We start from the raw sequence: 25,804 nt of genomic DNA on the forward strand, positions 1-25,804 counted from the left end.
TAAATCTATGAAGCCAAGAAAAGAAATAATAAAGAAAATAATCATTTTAGAGACTTTTTTATTTTAAAAAATATTTAAATATTTAATATTGAAATAAGAGTTATATTAATAATTACATACCTTTAAATAAAACCGCTATTTCCACATCCACCCAATCATCACAATAAAAATTCACATTATTTTTCGATCACTCTGTATATTTTGAAATATGAAAAACTTCTTACGTTACACTCTCTTAATCTACCGCTTAATACTGAAATTTAGTTAGTTGAATTCAGTTAATTAGAGCGGTTTAGTAACAAAGGCGGCTACTTTAGTTGTTTATTGTTATATACGACAGCAAACGCCTATTACAGCAGACATTTTAGCGCTTCAAATCACAGTCTAAATTAAAATCATGGTTCGTGTAGCGAATCAAAGTAATGCGGACACGACGGTGGACATTAAAAACCCCAGCTCAATAGACGAAAATAAGAATGTAACACTTTCTAAGGGTTCAAAACCAAAACCGTTACATGAAAAAATATTCAAACACGCCGATTCGTATATGACGGAACTTTTAAAGGATGAGCACATACGAACGATATATAATATATTCTTAGTGGCGATGTTTTATCTAATAACATATACAATTTGCCACGATTATTTCACCTATGGGAGGTGAGTCGCTAATACTTTGAAACAATTTAATTTAGTATATGAAAAAATGTGGGGTGACCGCTAAACAGGAGATGGTTTTGACATTTTTCTACACGACGAAATTTTATAAAGTGATGACTAGTCGTAGCATTTTTTCCATTTCTGAGAATACTTAGTTATACATATATGTACATATATAAAAACATTTATGTATATATGTGAGTGTAAATACAACTAAATACTTGAAAAAATAAAAATTAAAAATCATATTTATCCAATTTTTTATTATTTATTTTATTGAAATGTTAAAAAGAAATATTTTAAAAAGAAATAGAAAATTTAGAAATTGTTGTAAAATTTTTTAATTTTCTATAATTTAAAAACAAAAAAAATTATAAATATTATATTATATTTTTTTTTTTAATTTAAATATATTTTAAAAATAAGCAGCAAATTTACAAATTTTGTTGCACAATGTATTTAATATTTTTTTTTTTTAATTTATACCATTTTTAAATAAAAAAAAATTAAGTTTTTAATTCATTTTTTATTCTCTTTAAATATTATAAATATGTTTTTTTTAATAATCGATAATATTTAGGTAAAAAATGCAATATATAAATACTATTGTATATTATAATTATTTTAAATATTGTTTTCTTTCATTTTGTTATTTTATTTAAAATTTATAATAAAAATTTTTGAAAAGAAGAAGTAAATTTAGAAATACATATACATTTTTTTTAATTTCTATCATTTAAAAAAAAAACAATTTTCAACTATTATTTTATTGTTTTTTAAATATATCTTTCTATTATTTTTTTTTTCTGTAAAAATCATAAATACGTTTTTTTTTAATTTTATCTCATATTGAGGTAAAAAAGAACAATTTATAAATATTATACTATTTTTTTTAATATTGTCCTTTCATTTTGTTATTTCATTTAAATATTATAAAGAAATTATTTAAAATAGAAGAAGAAAATTTATAAATATTGTTTTAAATTTTTTTTACATTTTTTATAATTCTCTATCATTTTAGTATAAAAAAAATATTTTAGTTAAAATATTTTTTTAATTTTTATAATTAATAAAATATTTAATTTTTTTCATTTTCTTATTTTTTATATAAAATAAATATTTTTGAAAATATTAAAATAAATTTTTTAAATATATTATATTATGCTTTTATCTATGCTCATATGTATATGTAATTACTTAGCAACTGCTCTTGCTTTCCATGACCGACTTCGTTTGCGGCAAACACACGACCGGTGAATGTCACATACGACTACATACGACTACATACAAAATGCTAGCAAGTTTTAGCTGTAAATAATTAAAATTTTTAGAGAGTATCAGCCATTATGACTTAGACTACTGCCGCTACAAGAGCAAAAGTCATGCATTCTCACTGCTTTAAGGAGTTAGTACATGGGTTTTTCAAAAAATTGATTTTTATTGTCTTATTAAATTTTGCAACATCTCTAGAATATTCCCCTATATTTTCAAGTTGATCCGAGTAATAGTTTCGGAGATAGAACCTTAAAAACTTGTGCGCTCGAGGCTAGCTAGACTAAGTGCGTGGCTTTTAAAGAGTTTTTCTCGAAACTGTGTTTTTGAAGTCGGTTGGCAAAATTTCTCGAGAACTACTCAAACTGATCTACATGAAATTTTAAACAAGTCTTTGAGACAATTATTAAAAACGTTGGACGAAGGATGTTTTTTCGATTACAACTATTTGATAAAAAATGTCGCGAAATTTTCACTAAAATTTTATTTTTTTTTGTAAAAATGTTTGCCAAAAATCCAATTTTCAGTTTTTTTGATCCTTCGTCCAAGTTCTAAGCTAAGTTTTTAACAAAAAACACGTATATTATCACTTTAGCTGATCCTGTAAAGGGTTATACTGCAATTTTTTTCCGTCGCAACAATGACCAAGTTTAAAATGATTTATTCCAAAAAATTCAGAATTCCTTTGTTAATAATGTATGTTTGTTATAATACAAAATTCTTATAAAATATTTAGTTTTTTATAGGTAGGAGATAAAAAATCGTTGAAAAAAGGCTGTTTTTTTAACCAAGGCAACCCATGTAACCCCTCAACAGACTCTTTTTATTTTACTATTTATTGAAAAAAATTTAGTCCTACCTATTATTTTATAGTCTAATATTAAAAACTGCTATTTTATGCTGTGGTTAACTATTTCATATTAGAATTTACCTTGGTTGGCTTACAATGGAACCTGGTTTCAAAGGACTACCCTATGCTGTTGGCTGTTGGTTTGTAATGCATTTCAGCGCGTTTCTAGTATATTTTGGTGTCTCCTTATGGCTAAAAGTACACGCTTTAAGCAAGCACGGTAACATAACTATTCAACTTCATAATAAGACAAATAAACTAACTTTTAAATCTCTCTTCGCAGCTATCTACAAGTCATTCGTAAATGCAGTGTTCCTAGCATGCTACATCACAACGGTCTGCGCGAGTTTTTGCTTGTGCGCGCTATGCTGTCTACACTACGACTTGCGTTTGGGCTCAGCGCTCTTTATCTTAATGGAGAGCACACGCCTCGTAATGAAAATGCACGCCTTCGTACGTTCAACAATTGGCCAAAGCGCCGATCCAGCGTCCAGAACTAACAGCACGATCGAACTGCCGGGTCTACATCACTATATTTGCTTTCTATTCGCACCAGTGCTGATCTATCGCACCTCATATCCGCGTACAAACGCAGCGATACGTTGGACCTTTGTTTGGGCGCGTTTAATGGAAATACTCCTTGCCATCTATTACCTTACCTTCTTTTACGAGCATTTCATGAGACCCTACTATCGTGAATTCGGCGTTACGGCACCACATTGGTCGGCTGTTATTGAGTGTTTCTATGGCATGATAATGCCTTCAACACTATGTCTACTCTTGTTCATTTATATGTTGTTGTATTCGGTACAAAATCTCTTTGCTGAGCTGTTACACTTCGGTGATCGTAGATTCTTTACAAATTGGTGGTGTGTTACAAATTATCGCGATTATTTTATCCGGTGGAATTGTTTGGTACAGGATTGGCTGTATGAGTACATCTATAAGGATTGCTACAGCTATGTGTGCTCTAATCGCTATGTCTGCTCCTTCGCGGTTGTGACAATCTCTGCCCTCGTGCATGAAATACTAATCGGTTTAGCTTTGCATTTGTTCTTGCCCGTAAATTACATATGCTTCGGTATTCTGAGTTATATAATAATGTATCTACCGTTAAGTGGTCGGTGTGGAAATGTGATTGTATGGTTATTGATGCTATTTGGCATGGCGCTGCAATTGTCTCTTTACAGCATGGAAGCGTTCGCCAAAATGAACTGTCCAAAAAGGTTCAACGAGAGTTTCGTGGACAAACTGACGCCTTATATATGGACTTGTATACAAAATCACCAAAATTTAGACATGATAAATAGCACAGCTAGGATTAATATTTAAATTTTTTATAAAATAAATAAATATTTATTTAAAAAAATTATTAAGTTAATATTTTTATACTTAAGTTACTACAGAGTATGATGGTTTGGTTCACCTAACGATTATGCGTATCACCTAAAACTAATCGAGATAAGTTTATGTGTGGGAAGTGGCGCCAAGATCAGGAGCTTCAATTTCCATTAATGGTTACATTCTCAGCGGCATAATTTTAAAGAAATAAGGATCAATGCTTCCACCGGTCCACAAACCATACCAAAACGTTGTTTTTTCTGGATGAAATGACAGATATATCTCTTTAGCTTGTTCTTCGTCCCACATGTGGTAATTTCGCTTGTTTACATACCCATTGTGCCAAAAATATTCTTCATCGCTGAACAAAACTTGGCTCGAAAACGTCGGATCTTCTTAGAACTTTTCAAGAGCCCATAGAGTGAAGCGATGTCGCTTGGTATGGTCGAGCGAGTTGCTGCGAACGGCGCCGAATCGACTCTGCACAGTATTCAGCTCACTGCGTTCTGGATGTGGTCTATTCGGTTGAATATTATCAAATAAAAAATGCGGAGTCTCAAGATGGGTGATGGTGTTGCGAATACTGCGCTCAATAGGCCGACGATTATGTTGACACATTCTTGACTTGATATGACTCTCGTGATCTGTCAAAACAAAGCTCTTTAAAAAGTACCTCTACTTTGATCATCCGTTATAATCAGCAAATCTTTGAAATCATTGAGGATAAGTATATCGACTTAGACATTTGGTTTGGCTTAGCCGGAATGGAACTAAATTTTTTCAGATCAAGGACTGTCAACTGGTCAGCATTCTCTCAAAATATCTGGTGAATGTGTTTGCCGTTAAACAACAAAAAAAAACATTAACAAACACTTTGTAGATCTCTATACAACTCCAAATTCCACAAACGTACCAGTTATGGTGCACATATTTATGTGACCACATGCATATCTTTCGTTCTCAACTCGCTTGCTTACAGTACTTTGTAGCATTTTTTATAAAGCACTCTATACACAGTTATAGCATATGACCCCTATAAAATAGTAACTTATAAGGCATAAAAAACTAAAAATTATAAATTCAAGTGCACATGCACTCAACTTAAGCGGTTATCTGTATATATTCCATATATGTATAATATAATGTGTAAGTTCTAAAAGTCTTAAATGCTTATTTAAATAGCAGTTGTAAACAAAGTTTAATGCAAATTCCAACAGCGCTGATTCTATTAAATGACCACAACGCAATTTAAGATCAAAAAACTGGCTATAATCTAATACATACATACTACATATAATATATACTAATTAATGCAAGCGAAGTGCTCGAAAAGATCTCCGAATTAAAGTTATTAAAATTTTTTGCACTCTCGAGTAAAGTGATAATACTCATTTATAATAAAATGATAATAAACCTAGTAAGAAAGGCCTTAGTTCGGGTGCCACCGAATATTATTTGCTCTCGCAATGTTAGAAGGGTCGGTTTGAAGAAATTTTTTCGACATATTTCCACAATTTTCGGTACTAAATTACATATCCAAAATAATAAGTACATTTATATTGTAAATATATGTTATCTGTATACCGACCGATATATGAACATACATGGTATAAAGGCGACAAAAATACCAAAAATTAGGATTGAGAACTAGGGGAAATATTTCGTTCTCTGTGGCAGATTTTTTGTCGAAAATAATAATTGACGAAGTAAATAATATCGATTTCTTATTATATCATTTTTGACAAAAATCCTCATATTCGGTATCTGGTAAAAGACTCTCCAGAGTTGTGCGCTGGGTGTGGTACCCGCTACGTAAAAAACACTATAAATGAAAAGAAGAAAGCAGCCTCGAATGAAAGACCCCCTTTTTCGACTATAACCGCCTATCTATGTCTATGCAAATGAAGAAGACGGTAAACGATAGCGAATTTTGAACATTTTCGGATGTCTTTACACTACCGCACCCTTCCACGACCGTTCCGTCGTAGAGAAGACTGCTTGAGGTTCGATTACACCTCAAAGTTTTCGAGACCTTTAACCACTTTGGATGGTTAAGGTCGCACATTGTTGAAGGCACCCTCGTTGTCGTGAAAGGTGCCTACAGCTAATTCTTTTTGCGTAAAGGCTCCCTCTCCCTGACATTGCATCCTGCAAAACAGACCGACTTGACTTTTATGTAAGCATGCTGGATCTTTAACAATGTTTCCCTCGGTCTTCTGATGTCCATGAGTCAATGTAAGGTCTTCAACGGAAACGAGGGTAGACTAAAGGGCATGAAATCCCTGTCACCGGCTTTCGGTATAAACCATCCGGATACTATCAATACTGGCGCAACTACAGCAAATGGTCAAAATGTCATACAGCTAACTGCACGCGAACTGTGTGAGATTAGGCCATGTTCCGAAGGCCTGGAGACTGGGTAAGATGGCCTATAGAATTGAAAGGTTTGAAAGATTTAGCACCCAGGTATGGTGACATTCATCCAAAAGATACATGAAGGTTGTAAAGCCCTTTCGAAATTGTCCCAGTGGCACTTCTTTAGCGAAATGGTTTAACGGAAAGTGAGCATCCGAGAATAGTTTCAACGACTCTTCGCCTGCTCGCTATCCCACTACGACAAGCGTTAATGAATGACCCTAAACCGCGAGGACTCATGACAACCCTCAACAGCTCAGACTTATATACCCCCAGAGAGCTCAGACTTATATACAAGTGCCTACCAAAGGGGGATTCCTTTACCTTTCTGAGTTTTCAGCGGACAGAAGCTTTCAAGGGAAGTCCTACACACAGAGCAGAAAACCTCGACGAGCTCATCAGTCGCACCCACAGATAACATCGAGTCCATAGCTGATCGAAGTTTCCTAATTGGTATGCACTCCGGAGGCCAAGCGTTCAAGCTGAAATTAATACAACTGCGATCAGAACAGGAGTAGTCGTCTGAAACTCTACATTCTGATATCAAGGGTTCGATTTCTCTAGAAGCTAGATTCTCAAAAGTGTGGAAGTTTCCCTTTATACAAATGGAAATCAGTTTCTGAATAATTTGTCAATATTCGGTTCAGCCGAAGTTAAAATTTTCACTTGTTTTTTAAAATAAATATGGTACTTTGGTTTTATTAGCTACTTTTTTTAATATTTACACACATACATACATACAGTGAATACGAAATTTTTTCTACTTAGCTTAAAGTTTATAAATAACTTACAATATATAAAATATTACAACTTCGCAAATGCTAATACGACTATTAGCCCATAACCATGTATACTATATGTATGTATGTATACAGCCAGAGATTTAAACTTTACATATGTATATACATATATATACTGCATATATATACTGCAGTCTCTTCGTCAGCCCTAACCACCCGTTTGCAATCTCCACAACGTGTGATATATGCCATGCAATTTCAAGAGCTCCTTGTGTGTACCGCACTCCGCAACTTGGCCGTTGTCGAGTACATATATCACATCCGAATCAATAACGGTCGATAATCTATGAGCTATACTAATGGTTGTACGACCCTCACTGACCGCATCCAGTGCTTCTTGAACAATCTATGCATATATTTAAATGATTAACTATTCTCTTCGTATGTGTTGCAATTTTTCTATTACCTTTTCACTCTCAGCATCAAGCGCAGATGTGGCTTCGTCTAATAACAATATCTTCGGATTTCTGACCATAGCACGAGCAATGGCGATACGTTGTTTCTGTCCACCCGACAATTGTGTGCCTTTCTCACCCATACGGGTCTCATAGCCCTGTAATGTGGAAAAAGAACTTACATTATTAATATATACATACATAAAGCATATGGATGCCATTCGAGCAATAATTTCGTAAGATCGAAAGGTGCGCTGCTGTTAACTCGGCTATAATCGCGTAAGCGGTGTCTACGCCAAAAAAGAAGAAAAAGAAAGGTAAGCTGAACTAATGTCAGAACTTTTCGGTTCAGCATGTTAGAACCAGATATTGCGACAAGTTTTTTCATAACTTTTTTCGAAGTGAATTTGACAGATCAACGAATTGTTGCGTGATGTCATTAACGACAAAAGGGAAAGGTTTAGTTCCCGATGTTCAACAATGTTCTCTATCATATTTATACTGGACCTGCTTCAATACCTACCAATGGCAATGCTGAGATGAAATTGTGTATATTCGCTTTCTTGGCTGCCGCAATAATTTCCTGTTCGGTAACTTCGCGTGTATTATCACCATAGGCAATATTCTCCCTAATGGATCTGTCGAATAATATCGGTTCTTGTGAGACGATACCCAATTGATGGCGTAAATTCGAGAGTGAAAGATTACGCAAGTCAAGACTATCAATGGTTACCGAACCAGCATCCACATCGTAGAAACGTTGTAACAGTTGTATACACGTAGACTTGCCACAGCCAGATGAGCCGACCAATGCGACTTTTTGTCCCTTCTTCATATTCATGATTATACCTCTAAGTACGGGTACTTCGGCACGTGTTGGATAACTAAATTTAACCTCCTTAAAGTCCACCTCGCCTTCCGCCGTCCATGGCGCCAGCGATATGCCCGGTTTATCTTGGATTTGTGGCACGCGATTAAATAGTAAATATATTTTCTTTGCTGCTGTGACACCCTTCTGTAAATTGGGTGCAAAAGCTAGCGCATTAGCGATTGATGCTGTGCCCATAATCAAAGCTTGTGAGACCCTAAAATGAACAAAGATAAAATTAGAAAAATAAATATAGATAAAGAGCACATTACTTAGATACTTACTTGAAAACATTGCCGAATTCCATGCCCTTATTTACGACACACCAACCGCCATACCACATGCAAGCGGCAAACGCAAAGAACATTAGAGATCTGGCCAAACCGTATACAAGGCCACGGAAATGCGTATTCTTCTTAGCTTTCTGTAATGATATTTTATTTAGCATTGGACTTAAGACTTTACGAAATATAGTACAAACTTACAGCCATTGCGGGATGTAGCAAATCCATATATTGTTGGTAAAACATCTCTTCGCGGCCCAATGATGCAACGGTGCGTATGTTCGAAACAACCTCAACGGCAAGCTACAAAAACATATCATGTTATAAAATTTTCTTGACTTTATTTTTTTTTAACCACAATATAACTGCGTCTATACCTTTGTACAATTCTCCATTGCTTTGCCAGTGCCCATATTTTCCTGAGCCATGACCTTGCGTTGCATAACCGCCGCAACCAAAATAAATGGCGCAAATGCCAGCGCCAACAACCCCAAACTCCATTCATAATACATCGATAAGCCGACACCTAAGGCAATAGTGGCCACTGATTGAATAATAGTGCCGATACGTTGTCCAGTTGCCTATAAAATGGATTTAGAGATTACGTAAACACAATCGTTGATTATTTGTCTCCAATATATGTATATGTACTTACACCTTGTACGGCGGAGGCATCGCCAGAAAGTCTCGAGCAAAGACTGCCGGTGCTATTGGCTTTGTCATCGAACCAAGCAACTTCTTGCTTCAACATTGTGCCAAACATCATACCCCTAAGACGTTCGGTTAATCTCTCGCCAGCAATACCGAATAGATAAATCTAATACATACATACATACAAAAATTATTAAGTTTCGTAAGAAACAGGCTAAATAAAACACCGCATGTGATTACACTTACCTGTAAAAATGTTGCCAGGCCTACAACAATGCCGGTGATCAGAAAATATAAACTGTATACATTGGTGTTATCCCGCACATAGTCAGGGTCATCCCTAACAGCCAATATTTGTAGAATTTCACCAAAAAGTAAAGCGAAAATGGGCATGGCACAGCCCATTATAACCGAGGACACCATACCTCCCAATAGTTGCGGCCATTCGGGTGTATTCATCTTCAATATCGGCCAAAGTGACGAGTCGTCCAGATTTTCTTCAATTAAAGCTGCTTCTTCAATTTTATAGTCAACCATTTCTTCATCCTCATCTTTTGTATCGAAGAATGTATTGTCTTTACCACTATGTTCTACGCCGGCCGTAAAGGGTTCATCACCCAACTGTGTCGTGACCAAATTATAATAGTGTGACTTGAGATCCATTAATTCGGCATGAGTACCGCTTTCAACGACCACACCTTTATCAATTACTATAATGCGATCAGCGCGTCGTATTGTCGACAGACGGTGGGCCACAATGATTGTGGTACGTCCTTTGCTTGCCTGAAAATAGCCGACAAAAGGAAATTAGCAAATTGAAAAATAAGAAGAGGCTGAAAGAGAGCGAAAGTCCACATATCGGATAGCGACACATCAAAAATACACTATGAAACGAACGCGAGTGTTTTATGTAGTATAGGGTTTGTCCGGAAAGTAATAAGACTGAGTCGATTTAAAAAAAATGATTGATGCAGAGCTGCCAGCGCGATTTCCAAGCATTGGCGTCACGGAAAGCATTCTGCTTAGATCCACTCGGTCGTCTGATAAAGCTCGCCTTTCTTTGGTCTTTTCAGACAAGAAAACAAAAAAGTCCTGGGGCCACATCTGGCCTGTAGGTCGAATGCGGAAGCGTTGGGATGCCAGCTTCGGTTAGGTAGCTGTTCACAAGAAAGGCGGTGTGAGCCGGGGCGTTGTCGTGATGCAACTTCAAATGGCTGCGATGTCTTGTTGGACCCTTGGCATTGATGGTTGGCGATACCTTTGATGTCCAAAAAGACAATGAGCATCGTTTTCACTTTGGATTTGTTCATTCATCAGCGACCTCTTCCTGGCTCTCCAAAAAATCCTGGTGCCACACCATCAGCCTGCTTGATCATGTCAAACGTCTCTATCGCACAATTACCGAGTTTCATACATAATTTAATCGCGTACCTCTACTCTAACAAACATTGCATTTTCGGCTTGCACCACTCACAGAAACACATCGCGCGAAAATGTTTGTTCTGACTTTCCAGGTCTCGGAAACAACTGACCAGCCGTTCTTTCGTTAGCTAGCAACACCCTCTACCGAATCCAGTCAGTCGCTCAGAAGTACAGTCCCAGCGGAAGAAAATCATTCCTCTTGCTTTCTGGACAAACCCTGTATGCCAAATTTAATCTCTCTTTACCTTTTCAAGAGCAGCTTGTACTTTGGCTTCGCTGGCGGTATCCAATGCAGAGGTCGCTTCGTCTAATAACAAGATTTCCGGATTTCTCACCAAAGCGCGTGCAATGGCGATTCTCTGTTTTTGTCCACCCGACAACTGAGCGCCACGTTCACCAACCAGAGTATCAAGTCCCTGTATAAAAGAAAATGCTTTCTTTGTAATAATTTGCTGATTGAAAATTTGTGTTCAAAACTTACTTTTGGCAATTTATTTATAAAAATATGCGCATTCGCCGCTGTGGCAGCGGCAATGATCATTTCTCTTGTAGCATCTTCACGGCCATAGCGTATATTCTCGTAGATAGTTGTGCCAAATAGTACAGGCTCCTGCCCTACAACGCCTATGCGCTCGCGTAGCCAAGTAATATTGATGTCTTTCAAGTCGACATCATTGAAATAGACAGAACCTTCTTGTGGATCGTAGAAACGTTGCACCAACTGTATAATCGTTGATTTGCCACAACCTGATGAGCCGACTAAGGCTACCGTTTGACCACGTTTGATTGTCAAATTAAATTTATGTAAAATTTGCACCTCCTCGCGTGTTGGATATTTAAAGCTAACGTCACGCAGCTCGATATGTACCAAAGGTTTATTTAAATTTTTACCCTTCGGTTCGATCGGATTTATTGTCGGTATTTGTTCGATTAGTTTAAATACTTTAGCGCATGCGCCTTTGGCAACGCCGAATGCTTCGATATACGGCGAGGCCATGCCCATATTCATGGAACCCATCATGACAGAGAAAAATACCTAAAAAAGAAATTATAAGTTGTTTCGTGAAATTATTAATATTATAGAAAACATTAACTTACCGTTATCATATTACCAGGATCATAATTATCATAACCGGGAATGCCCTCGTAATTCTTCAAAACCAACCCGACACCATACCAAAAAGCCAAAGCATATGAGCCATAAATGAAAAACCAAAGTAAACCGAAACCCATGCCGGAAAAGAGATTACGCTTGATATTGATCTTCCGCGCATCCACAATTTGTGATTTATAAGCTTGCACCTCCTTATATTCACCCTCGAAAGTTTTGACCGTACGAACGCCGCTCAATGCTTCCTCCGCAATATTACCAGCCGCTGCATAAACATTCAATTCTTGTTTCGACAATTTTGAAGTAGCCTGCGTTATGAAATGGACATATTAATTGGCAACAGACTTCAATTTGTTTTTAGATATGTATGTTCTTACCACACCAACTAGGCCCATCGCTATGAATGTAACCGGCAGACTGCTAAGGCAGACTAAAGACAATTCCCAACCCTTAACAAAGGCTAAAACCAGCGCACCAATAAAAGCCACAATAAAATGCACAAACATCACGTCTTTCTCAGCGATACCATCCTCCATTTTGGACAAATCCCTGTGGGAAGATTTTTAGATTTGTATAGAAAATAGTTAGTATGTGGCGTGATAGTGTGTAGCGATTAGTTGATAATACTATGCATATGGATATGCATATAAGTTTAGAATGATTAAAGTTAGCTGATTATAAAATTTCGAAAGATTAACGAATATATGAAAATACGGAATATCATCTCGACACCTTTAAACGGCTTCTTCAACGAACTGATTTTAAGGTAATGAACACTAAATGGAAACCTAAGCCCTATGTTACTATACGAGGTGTGTTCAAAAAGTATCGCGAATTTTGAATTTTCGCGAGTTACGTATATTCGAATTTCGAATTTTTTGCGGCGTTATGTTGGTACTCATGTCTCTCACTTATGCCGACAAGCTCGGCCATTTTGAATGTTCATTTAATTTTTGACAGCTGCTTTGCTTGCACGTGTTTTGGATCGTCTTCGATTTTTACCTATCGAAAATGATTTTGAAGTGCTTCGAAGATTGGAAAAACCGTTGGCACAAGTGTATAATACCTCATGGGGATTACTATGAAGGGAACAAAATAGATATTCATGAATAAATAAATAATTTTTGAAAAAACACAAAATTCGCGATACTGTTTGAACACACCTCGTAGAATACTATGGATGGAGGGCTGATCAAAAAAATATGCTTTGAAAGCAAAGAGAAGTCGGTTGTGATCATTGAATAGAATCTCAAACGTCAAGGATTTGGTATGTTATTCGTCTAATATAGGGCATGCGTTAGGGATGACGGCGGTGGATTATTTGCAAAATCCCAGCTTTCAGCCAATTGAGTTAAAATATTTCTAAAACAAAGTTTCTAAATAAAAAACTCAAAAATTAAACGGGAAGTTATTCCATAAATGAGGGGCCCTTCTGCCGCCTAATTGCCGGTACGTATTGGCGAGATCCTCCTTTAGATTAATCTGGTAGCCAACAAGCCACGCATATACCAGTTAGGTCCTTTGCGATACCAGTTGGAGTTCGGTGGCTACTACTACTACTAGATACAGAAAACTATTTTTTTGTATTTTTAGATTTTACTTCGGACGAGATTTGAGCTATAAGTCAAACCATATGTTATGCTTCATATGCCTTATATAAATACTGTTACTATATACATATATATATACTATATACTATCCTATGTTTTAATTTGTTTTGTCAAAAGTTTCTTTACTATATTCTACACTTTGACAATAAATTTTTTATGTCTACTGAAATACATATGTTATCTGATCTTTATCTTAATCGAAAATGTCAATCAATGACAGTGCATAAGTATCACTCGCAAAAATTGACGACTCACAATGACACAGCAAAATCAAAAATTTTGGCATACCAAATGAAAGGATATACATACATATATACAAATCATGGGGTGACGAAACGAGTTGAAATCCGAGTCTCTTTGTCCGTCCGCCTGTCTTTTTGTGCAAGCTGTAACTTGTGTAAAAATTGAGATATCGTAATTGGTATCGAGTTGGTAGATGGACTTAATTGAATCATAAACCACAATTAAACAGAAACTTTATAAGTGTCATAACTAAGCAATAAATTAATATATAACAGTGTAATTTTTAACAGCGGAATCGATTAAATTCCAACTTCTTTCTTCTTCTTTACAGCGCTCCAGTCGTTGCTTCTTGTCGCAAGGTGACGCCAGTTGGAGATTCCAAGCGAAGCCAGATTCTTCTAAACTTGGTCCCTCCAACGAAGTGAAGGTCTTCCTCTTCCTCTACTTCCTCCGGCGGGTACCGCGTCGAATACTTTCGGAAATGGAGTGTTTTTAATCATACGAACGACATGACCTAGCCAGCGTACGAGTAGTCGCTGTCTTTTAATTCGCAAACTATGTCAATATCGTCGTATAACTCGTACAGCTCTTCGTTTCATCCAATGCAATATTCGCCGTGGCCTACGCGCAAACGACCATAAATCTTTCGCAGAACCTTTCTCTCGACAACTCGTAACGTCGATTTATCAGATATTGTCAACGGCGATGCCTCTGCACCATATGGCAGGCCGGGAATAATAAGTGACTTATAAAGTTTGGTCTTAGTTCGTCGAGAGAGGACTTTACTTCTCAATTGCCTACTCAGTCCGTAATAACACCTGTTGGCAAGAGTTATTCTGCGTTGGTTCTGAGAGGCTGACATTGTTGTTGCTGTTAACACTTGTTCCAGGATAGACGAAATTATCTACGACTTCGAAGTTATGACTGTCAACAGTGACGTGGCAGCCAAATTGTGAGCGCAACATTTGTTTGATAACAGGAGATACCATTTGCTACGCTTCCTCATCCAGTCTGGAGATAGCAGAACTATGTATATAACATACATGTTTTCGCACTTCTGGTTAACTTTATACCACAATTATCGTTCAATATACAAGAAATATATATGTATATATAAAATTCATAAGGCATGGATTAAATCACGACGCTATTTTTAAGTTCAATTTCAAGTTTGCCAAACCTGAAGGTTGCGGGAGTATAAAATTTTTTGTTCCACTCAAACTTTTCCCTGCTTTACTTGTTTCACAAGGCTTTTTGCAGCGATTAGATATAGATATGGTATATAGATAGACATGTAAGTCTATGCAAACGTATGTTTGTAATTACTCGGCAGTAAAATCAAACTTGACAATAATAAAAACAACAGTTTTTTACTGGCATTTGCTGACTAAAATCGAATTGATAAGAAAACCATAAAACTACCTTTGTGAAATTTTTTTGTGAAAATTTATTTACAGGCACTTTTTTCACTAAAAATTATGATAAAATCCTGGACTAAATTGTTGCTGAGAATATAGTTTGAACTGGGTATTTGTAACAGCTCTGAATTAATATGAAATTGGCATATTTCTGGCCGTAAATCTGTCTTCTAGTCTTCTAAACTTGGTTGTTATGTTCTTTGATGACAGTATGTGAAAATAAAAGTATAGTCAGCGATCTGGTTATGTTAGAATTGCGATTTATACCAGTTCTAAGTTATATTATAACTAGCTGATTTTACTACGGGTTATGAATGAGGGCGCCCAGACAAAAGTCTCAATGACATTGCGAAAAATTTATTGATAATGTATAATAAACATTATCGGAAAATAAAAGTTTATGGACAAGGGTAGCTCTGTAAAAGGCATCAAGATGGTTAAAATATCAAACCTAGTCAGGCGTGCGTCAAAAGTAGAATTCCCTATAATAATGAGTGGTTTAACTTTCTTTTTATTTTTTGCTATCGGCTAATAAATCGACGACTGTTATCTTATCTCAACCAAAAATAACATATCGAAACGTGTAAAGCTGCTATTATACTACATATGTGATAGACTAAGTCATAGAAGACACCAAAGTCTTTCGCGCCCAAAGCGTAATAGTATAGAATCGTAAATATTGATAGTTTATGGTGAGGCGAATGTACTAGAAACTGAAGGGTTTTTTGAAACTACGATCATAAAAATATTCTACTCGTACACTTACTCATTCATTCTGCTGGCGACTTCACCACTCTGATTGAAGTCATACCACGCCATGTCTTGGTGCAATACGGACCTAAGGAATCTACCGCGTATCCGTAATATTTGGGCATTAGCGGCATAATTAAATGATGTCACCGATACATAGCTGCAAACAAGCATAATTATGCCGATTATACTGTTTTGAAGGGCAAATGTTTGCACAGCATCTAAAAGATCGTCGTCAGCCGCACTGCGTGTATAATTTCCAGAGCCACCATAAGCGATCATTGCCTGAAAATAAAAAAACAATAAAAAATAAATAAATAATGCGACAATTCTTTTATAAATACGCTTTCACAACTACGTAAGTCGTAAACAAAGTATTAAATACTTACATTTGATAAATTACCAAAAATCAAGCTGTTGGCAGGCGTTGTCAAACCAGTTGCTACGGCACAGAGCAGTCCCAAGGCATACAGTAACTTATCCTTAGTTGTGGCATAGCGAAACATTTTGAAAAATCCAACTGGTTCCACATCATCCTTTTTCTCATCGCCCTTATCATCGTCGCCTTTTTTGGATTTCTTCTTTTTCTTTGAATCTTCTTGCGACGCGCCATTGGTGATTTGCCTTTAAGTAGTAATAAGATATATGAATTTATATGTGTAAATGTTAATAGTATATACATTATGTGCGTGTGTGAAACAATTAATTGTATTAGTTTTTATATGCAAGCCTTTGAAATTATTTTCATATGCCTTTTATTACTTATTCTTAGTGATTTGAGGAGCAGTAATATTTTTTTCTTTTATTTTTATATATATTTTTTATTACTTTTTTAATTATTATTTTATTTCTTTTTAATTTTTTTATTTTATTTTTTTTTTATTTTATTATTTTTATTTAATTTTTTTTTATTTATTTAGTTTTTTTTTAAATTTTTTTATTGTTTTATATTTTATTATTTTAATTTTTTTAATATTATTATTTTTTATTAATTTTGAAATATATCACTTGTTATGCTTTTTTCTGTAATATTTCAGCTTAAAATCGGCTCAAAGGCTACAAGCATGTGCCCTTTTAGTTATAAACAAAAATTCTAAAATTTATTTAAAATTTAATATTTTTTAAATAAAGCGAAAATTTGTGAATTAAACAAAAAATATTTATATAAAAAAGTTATTAATGTTCTCTCTGCGCCCCTCTATAAAAAAAAATATTAATTTTTCTTATACCGAAGTTATAAAAAAAATTCTAAAATTTATTTAAAAATATTAAAAGGCGAATATTTGTAAATTAAGCAAAAACTATTTACAAGAAACCGTTATCAATTTTCTCTCTGCCTCTCTCTCTATGAAAAGAGATGTGCCTTTTGTTATGTTAAAGTTGTAAACCAAATTCTCTATAATTTCTTGAATAAGAATAAACGTGATATTTTGTCGATTGAACAAAAAATATTTATGCAAAAATATCTAACAATGTTTTCTCTCTCTCTCTTCTGTTTATAAAAGTTTTTTGCGAATTATTTGAAAATTATATATAATAATTTTTTCCATAATAATAGGGCATACTTATAAAAATCATAACAACTATTAAAAAAATAAAAAAATTTAAATTACATTTCAAAATTTATAAACCAAAAAAATTTGTGTATTTAAAAAAAATATACGCAGTACTTAAAAATTAAAAAAAAAAAATTAAACCAAAATTTTAATAATTAACAATGTGCCTTCTTTCTGTTGATAAAATTTAATATCGAATTATTTGAAAAATACAAATAATATTTTTTTACAAATTGCCACAATTATAAAAAATCTTGAAAACTATTGAAAAAAAATTATAAAATTAAAATTTTATTTCAAAATATGTTGGTGGTTTATAAACAACAAACTAATTTCTGTTTTTTACTTAAAAAAATATACCATGCACCTGAAAATTAAAAAAAAAATTGAAAAAATTTATGAAAAGTTTGAGAACCGTCTTTATATTGCTAATATTTCATCATACAAATATCTGGAAATATAAATTACTGTCAATCAATTAATAAACACCATAAAAAATGCTCTCTATAAACACCTACACATACATATGTACATACGCACACATGTTCTAAAGAACGATACACACATACCATACAGTTGTGCGTAAAATGTTTGCCGATAACAATAAATCGAATGCAAAATTATCGCAGAATTGACACGTGAGGAATTTTATTTGCCAATGAATTAATCACCAATAACCGATACTTAAGTATGAATATAATACATATGTTTATTATACATATATATTTTCTAATACTCATTGAACTATCAACTTGTTCCACTCGTGCTTATATTTCATCAAAGCAATATGCACAGTTATAGCCGACTAATAGCGCTATAATAAACAGAAAATTAATCACAAAATTTTACAATTCATCAGCTTATCACAAAAAACAACAATTTTGTTATTGGTGAAACCGAAAAGAGAAAAGAATTATGATATCCATGAAATAGTAATAAATAGAAGGTGATTTTTTATTTAGACTCAGCATGATATAGACGTTTTTGATCAGAAGTTAGTATTTCAAAATAAGTAAGTAATTTTATTTTTATTTTTTTTTTATTTATTTTTTATTTTTAATATTTTTTATTAATTTTTTTGTTGGAAATTTTCTTAATTTTTGCAATAAAAGACAAGCATATTTCCAAGAATATATTATTGGTGCAACATGATTTTCCAATTAATTTAAAATTACTGTAAACGCCCCTTCTTTTATCACACTTCTATATACTCATATTCATGATGATATTCATAATGAATAAGTATTATCACTTATTAGAATTTGAAATGGAAAATTTTGTGTGAATACATAATTGTGAATTATAAAAAATATTAAATATACACAGATTTCGCAGCTTTGCATGAATAAAGTTTTAACCCAAAAAACACGATTTTTAAGTTGAGTATGCAGAAATACGCGCAATGTCATTGACTATATTGTGTAAAAATTGCATTCCGATGCCTAGAAAAATACACAGTCGAGATAACAATGTGCCGTTATTTCACTTCTTATATCGTATTACTTTTTTTAACAACAACAACGACACATCTTAGTTGTGTTAGGACAAAAAAAAGCACAAATTCTCAAACATGTAAACTTTTCTTGTACAGTAAGAGCAAAGTCGAATAAATGCTTCATACGCTATGGTGTACCCACAACAAGCTTACACTGCATAAACCGAATGTAGCGACTGCTCTTACTATTATTTATAATTAAATTACATATTTCAAAATATTAAAATAAAATTTTAAATTTTTTTAATTTATTAGAAGTTTAAATTTTTTATTTTATTTTTTTATAAAATTTATTTTTATTTTATTTTTAAATTGTTCTTATAAAATGCACGAAATTGTTCATATAACAGCTGAGGGTTGGTACGCCTTAGCAACTATCGGTTAAATAAATAATTGAAATATTTGTTTATCTTTTCTTTGTTTACAACGTGAGTTTCAAACGTTTTGATTTCATAATCTTATATAATTTATTTAATCCCGCTAAAATGATAGTGGCTCTCAACGCTACCCACATGTTATTTTGTTGCATTTAATTTCTATTCTGTTATGCTATTATTTTTCTTCATGCAATTCGTAAACTGGTGAAATTCACTTCGATTTTTTTATTAAAAACAAACCTCTGTAAACAATGCCTCCTTAATAATTGCGCAATTCATATGCAAGGCAATTAAAATCGTATCAGCGTTCCAATTGCTTTCAATTGGCATGCACTTGATTGCATTTACATACATATGTATGTCTTTCATAATTCATAAAATTAATTACCAGGAAGCTAAGTGGCCCCACAGGTATTTTCAAACACTGAATTAAAAAAGACATTCGTAGAAATCGAAACTTATGTTTTAATTTTTTTATTATAAATATTTTTAATTATTTCAATTTATTTTTTTATTATGTCCATATTTATGCACTTTTTTGAAAAATTTTGAAATTTATCATATTTTAAATAATTCTACATACATTTACTTTCCAAATTTTTGTATTTAAGGATTTGCCACGAATTTTACAAATTTATTTAAGATACTTTTTTCAGAATTTTTACCAGATATATATATTTTTCGCATTAAAAGAGTTTTATAAACGAAAATTTTATAGAATTTATTTTAGACGATTTTTTTTAAATTATTTAACAGTTACAAATTTTTTCTGTTAATATATTTTTATAAATATTCATATTTTGCAAAAATTCAAGTTTTAAATTATAATAAAAAAGCTAATAAATTTGTATATTTTTAGAAAATTTTTTAGAAATTTTTTCACATCAATCAAATCAAATAAATTTTTCATTACTTTTTCGTTTTGAAAATTTCAAATACTATTCAAAAACTTTTTAATATTTTGCATTGCATTTTTAAATATAGAAAGCTTTCGAATTTCATAGCTATATTATTCAAATATTTTTAAAAATTGGAAAGTTCGAAAATCATTCGAAAGTGATTTTTGAGATCCATATAAATATATACATTTTTTTAATATATTGGAAGTTCGAAAATCATTCGAAAAGGTTTCTTAGACCCATATCATAAAATATATATTTTTTTCATTTTGAATTTTTGAGTTTTTGGAAAAAAAACTTTTTTAAATTATCTAAAAAAAAATTAAAAATTGCTAACAGCTAAACATTTCTTTCCTTTTCCAAACTGAGAATTAAAAAAATATAAATTAATTTATTTAATTCTGCAAACGAAATACAGAAGCATGCAAAAATTAGAAGGCAATAAATTATTTAGCCACACACATGTTTAATTTAACGAAAATTTTAATAATTATTTCAATTTTTTATAACCACATGTACTTATTTACATATTTATTTGTTTATTTATTTATTTACAATTAATTTTATGCTCGCGTCCATATGCACGGGCTTCCGTTAAATGCTACAAATGCAAACTGATTTCGCAAGGTAACGATGATTTGCAAAATACAAAAAATTTTATCGATTCATATCTATACGTCTGCAACTACATACATACATACATACATGTTTACGCATGCAAGTAACGGCTGATTTGCTTGACTCACACTTTTTCTCTCACAGTTGTATACACTTCTAATCAACACACTCAAAAACACTATCGCCTGACAGTGGCGAATGTTTACGAACTGTTTGCGCAATACATACGAATTCGCTACTGAGCTTCCACTGGATCAAACTTACAGTTTTGCTTTTGTATCCTTTCCATTTTCCGCTAAGGAATCGCCAATGATGATATTGCTTTTGTAATAGGACTTTTCGTCCTTGCTTATACCGTTAGCAGACGACATAATGCGCAGACGTTAACGATCATGCGTCGTTAATAGAGTATGTTTGGTTTTTGCAAAGGCCACGTCTAAATCCTATCAAACGATTGTACCGACTGAATTATTTTGGCTGCCACCATGTGTTTAATATGCGAATATTTTTTCATTTAATCAGCACTTTCATATTCATAGATAAGTTATCATGCGAACGGACTAATGCATAGTGTCTACACATTGTTCAATCGGCTCAAATGATTGGTGGACAAACAATTTATTAGTTATAAAATGATTAATCGTTTTGAGGTGTATATTGTACCATTATACCGGTAGATATGTATTTTTGTAACTGTGAAACAATGAGTTTGCAAATATCCAAATTGTCAATATTTATTATTTGAATTGGCACTTTATTTGGTAGTACATTTGTTAGCACACTTGTTACAGAATTAAACTGACGTGTGACCATTTGACACAAATTTTGAGCCAGCGATGGCGCTCTGTTGCGCCCAGAGGATCTAACTGTCCCTTGTATATTGAGAAATGTGAAATTACATAAACTTGATCACCGTACAATAATATTTAAATAAATATATTACTCTTTATCGTGAACATTGTTTGTATTGTGTCACGAATTTCGCGTGAACGAAGACTTGTGTTCGAATTGCGATTAAACTATTGTGAACTTCGGCAATCTGTTACACATGTTCTTGTTTTGATTTTGCAGCAACTAAAATTTAAAAATTTAAATTGTTGACTTTAAACTTTGTTAATAAAATACATAAACATTTCTCAAAAAAATTATATTTTAAACAGTTATATGGAATTAACAAGCCTACGTTTCAATACTTATTGGAAGCATTACAAAATGGCTTGCCAATAGCGGGAAAACGTTGTTTGCGATTTTTTGGAGAAGGAGCGTATCAGAAAGGTGTGGGCAGGCAAATGGTTGTTGGTTTATCACAATCCGGCTTGATTGAAGAGACTTGGACGTGTTAGAGTCAAGTCGCTATAATCAGTAGAAAATATGCCACATTTCTAAAGAAGAAATGCAGTTTGTTGTTACCAATTTTTAATCATTGATTGCATGGATGGCACGCACGTTAAAATTATAGGTTCTAAAGCATTATACTATTGTCGCAGTTAAATCCAAAATGGACTGTTCCAGAACAGAGAATGCAGAGAATGATCTTCAGCCGATCTTTTTTCTTTTTCTCATTCTGGATAGCCTTTTTCCGAACATGTCCTTTCTAGTCTATCCAAATCTGTTAAGAAAAAATGAAATTTAAAGTATGAAGTATAAAAAAGAGAGGAGATAAAAAAGAGCATAATTAATCAAAAGACGGTGGACCCAAAAACTTATACCTAACATCCATATATGGATAATTAGACAACTTCCAACTGACCCAAATATTAAGCCGGCATGGGTGCTTCAGAGGCTACTTGTACAAATTTCAAAATGGCGTCAGTCCATATTGTTCGATGTTTCCGAAGTCCATAGAGGACTCTGAACACGTGTTTTTCCATTGTTCTGGGTTTCTAAACATGGAGGAAAAGTTCAAAACTGTACTAAGTGTTAGTTCAAAGGTGAAAAATTTTACTTCACTTACATATGTACATATGTGTCCTCTGATAAGTGAAAAGCTTCTCGCGAAGCGACAACTTCTAACATGACTAAATTAAGAGAGTTACAACAGAATACGCGTCAGTCCATCTGTGCTATAGAGAAGGAACATGTGTACCAAGTTTTATAACGATATCCTAAGACCCAAGTTGCATCGTATACAGACAGACAGACAGACAGACACACATCCGAATTTAAACTCGTCTCTTTGTCCTGATCATTTATATACCTATATATTGCAAGGGTGTGGTGTAAAAGCCTAGCAAAATTTTTTTTTTTTCATAAAATTCAAGTTTGCCAAACGTCGAAAAAATTATTAGAGATAAGGATGGTATCAATCATTAGTACCAGATTTTCTATCGGCAGATTTGTGAGATTCCATTAAAGTAACGTCCTTTTGGCATCACGTTTTGCCCTAATTCATTAGCAAAGATAGTCAGTTATCTCGTCCAAAAATTAATTAAATTTTTACGTCACACTTCAGCTCTCATATCATTCGACGTCAATAAACCTATTAAACAGGAGTCCGAAAACTCCGAAGTTCGTCAGCTTATTAGCATCACACATTTATGGACAAATACAGTGCATTAACTTTCTCTTTTTCTCTGGTTGAATCAATTTCACTAACACTTTTACGTCAAATAAATTTGTGAAAGATAATGTTTAGCACACTTATGCATATTACTAAATTTCTAAGCATACTTATAGGCGCAAGCTAAATAATTTCATTATATTTGGGTCTAGCACAATGACATTCAGTTTTGCAGGCTTGTAATTATTCACGAGCTTCGAAGATTTGAGTTTTATTCGAATTTTTGTATTTAATTACATTTTTAAATATAAAAAGGTTTCGAATTTCATAGCTATTTTATTCAAGATTTGCTAAAAATTTGGAAGTTCAAAAATCATTCGAAATTGGTTTTTTTGGTTATACTTTTTTATATGTTTTTTTTAAGAACAATTTTTTTTTATAAATCCGTCATTCTTAAAAATTTATAAATAATATAAATATATATATATATGTACATAAATATTTAAGTCGTTACAAATATATGTATATATGTATTTTAAATCTTTTTTTTTAATAAAGAAACGAAAGCTAGCCCTATTCCCAAATTCAGCTGTAATTTTAGCGAAACCATCGGCCATCGGTTACGTCACAAACAGTGCTAACCCCTCCGTTGCTTCCTATACATTATATAGCGAATTATCTGTAAATATTTTATATGAATATACACAAATACATATGTATGTATGTATATTCATTCATTTTTATATTATTACTATACAGACAGTATAGAAACATACGTGTTTTATCGCTACAGCCACTACGCCTCTGTATGTAAGTTTTCCAACTCGCAAGTACATTTCTATGTAAGTACTCATTCAACAAAAAAAAAACATTTATTTATTATCGGTGATTCAAGTGCATGTGTACTTAAAAGGTTGTACTGGGAAACAACATGCATACATATTTACAAATAGGAACGTGTGAAATTAAACATACACCGTGACAAAATATCAAGGCGCTTTATTAAATATTAATAGATTAGTCAACAATGTATGGATTACTCATTAAATATTGAGTATAGTGAAAGTGCTACTATCCACTTTCATATTCATATATCTACACATTAACTGTATGAGTTTGCTATAATTCTTCATTTGTTCTTTTTGTAGGTATTTGACCGACTAACCAATATTTTAACCAAAAATTTTGAAAAATTAAAAATTTGTGTGTATATTAGATGCATAGCGAAGGGACCTGTTAGGGTTAACGTTATGTTATTCTTTTTTTGGAATTAGTCATAAAATTGTAGAATATTTAGTTAAAAAAATATTTTTATTGACTAGTACTAAATCAAAAATATTTTTTTTTTTTATATTTTTTGATTTCGAAAATTTTAAAAACTTTTATTTAGCCTGAAAACAATTGTTTATTATTTTCTGCTTCTATTTATTGCAAAGAACCGAAACCTATATTGAAATTTTGCTCAATTTTAAAATTTTTCAATTCAATAAAAAATTTAAAACTTAATAAAAAAAAATAATAATTAAAATTGACTTACAAAAACGATTTTCAAACATTTTTTTTATTTAAAAAATATTAAAATTTTTTTTTGGATTTTGAAAAAAATGTTTTCATTAAAAAAAAATATTTAAATTTACTTTCAAAACTAGTACAAAATCAAAAACACGTTTTTTATATTTTTTGATTTTCAAAGTTTTTTAAACAATGCTTACTTAACCTTATATACTTATTAATTATCACACACATCATCTTCCATATATTGCAAAGGTGCGAACAAATATTCGTATTATTTTAAATTGAAAAATAAAACATTTTATCAAAATTGACTTTCAAAAACGAATATTCGATCCAAAACCTGTTATTTATTTTTTTTTATTTTTTTTATTTTCAAAAAATGTAAATAGCCTTACATAACCTTCGAAAACCAAGCATTTTATATATTTTTATATTTTTTTCCAATTCATGTTCATTTTACTGCAAAAAAGCGATCAATATTGAAATATGGCAAAAACTTTAAAATTCTTCATAAAAAAATTGATTAAATTTGACTTTCAAAACAGAGTACTAAATCTAAAATTCATTATTCTTTAATTTTCGTTAATTAATAATTTTTGATTTTCAAAATTTTCTTATGATTTTAAAACAAATTTTTAATAATTTTTTTATTTTCAAAAAATGTTTTCATTAAAAAAAATGTTAAATTTACTTTCAAAAACGAGTACTAAATCAAACTCGGTTATTTAATATTTTCTGATTTTCAAAAAATGTT

General features: G+C 32.5%; 2 protein-coding genes across 3 annotated transcripts; one reads left to right on the forward strand and one right to left on the reverse strand.

Moving 5' to 3' along the window:
- The first annotated feature begins 126 nt into the window (after positions 1-126).
- LOC105223866 (sterol O-acyltransferase 1) lies at positions 127-4,114 on the forward strand. The gene is made up of 3 exons (XM_011201744.4): positions 127-660; positions 2,857-3,002; positions 3,066-4,114. Exons 1-3 carry the CDS (start codon positions 398-400, stop codon positions 4,112-4,114), a joined length of 1,458 nt encoding a protein of 485 aa, XP_011200046.2. The 5' UTR covers positions 127-397.
- Positions 4,115-7,204: 3,090 nt separating this feature from the next.
- On the reverse strand, positions 7,205-21,506 carry LOC105223845 (ATP-dependent translocase ABCB1). Of its 2 annotated transcripts, none has more exons than XM_011201716.4 (15): positions 21,300-21,506; positions 16,480-16,714; positions 16,107-16,375; positions 12,447-12,618; positions 12,057-12,377; positions 11,440-11,994; positions 11,204-11,374; positions 9,783-10,319; positions 9,541-9,702; positions 9,263-9,466; positions 9,087-9,188; positions 8,886-9,025; positions 8,257-8,818; positions 7,745-7,891; positions 7,205-7,684 (listed from the first exon to the last, which is right to left on the reverse strand). In XM_011201716.4, the coding sequence occupies exons 1-15, from the start codon at positions 21,404-21,406 to the stop codon at positions 7,487-7,489; spliced, it is 3,882 nt and encodes a 1,293-aa protein (XP_011200018.2). In that variant the 5' UTR covers positions 21,407-21,506; the 3' UTR covers positions 7,205-7,486. The 2 variants fall into 2 exon arrangements, with proteins under 2 accessions (XP_011200018.2, XP_049306978.1); XM_049451021.1 differs by lacking the exon at positions 21,300-21,506 and adding an exon at positions 21,123-21,139.
- Between the last annotated feature and the right edge of the window lie 4,298 nt (positions 21,507-25,804).

The sequence above is a fragment of the Bactrocera dorsalis genome, chromosome 3 (assembly GCF_023373825.1).
Source record: "Bactrocera dorsalis isolate Fly_Bdor chromosome 3, ASM2337382v1, whole genome shotgun sequence".
In the NCBI taxonomy this organism is placed as follows: domain Eukaryota; kingdom Metazoa; phylum Arthropoda; class Insecta; order Diptera; family Tephritidae; genus Bactrocera; species Bactrocera dorsalis.

Coding starts and splice junctions, on each gene's coding strand:
- LOC105223866 (XM_011201744.4), top strand. CDS start 398: ATGGTTCGTGTAGCGAATCAAAGTAATGCGGACACGACGGTGGACATT. Junction 661..2,856: donor GATTATTTCACCTATGGGAG/GTGAGTCGCTAA, acceptor ATTTCATATTAG/AATTTACCTTGGTTGGCTTA. Junction 3,003..3,065: donor ACACGCTTTAAGCAAGCACG/GTAACATAACTA, acceptor CTCTCTTCGCAG/CTATCTACAAGTCATTCGTA.
- LOC105223845 (XM_011201716.4), bottom strand. CDS start 21,406: ATGTCGTCTGCTAACGGTATAAGCAAGGACGAAAAGTCCTATTACAAA. Junction 11,375..11,439: donor TTATAAATAAATTGCCAAAA/GTAAGTTTTGAA, acceptor TCTTTTATACAG/GGACTTGATACTCTGGTTGG. Junction 9,467..9,540: donor ATGCCTCCGCCGTACAAGGT/GTAAGTACATAT, acceptor TCCATTTTATAG/GCAACTGGACAACGTATCGG.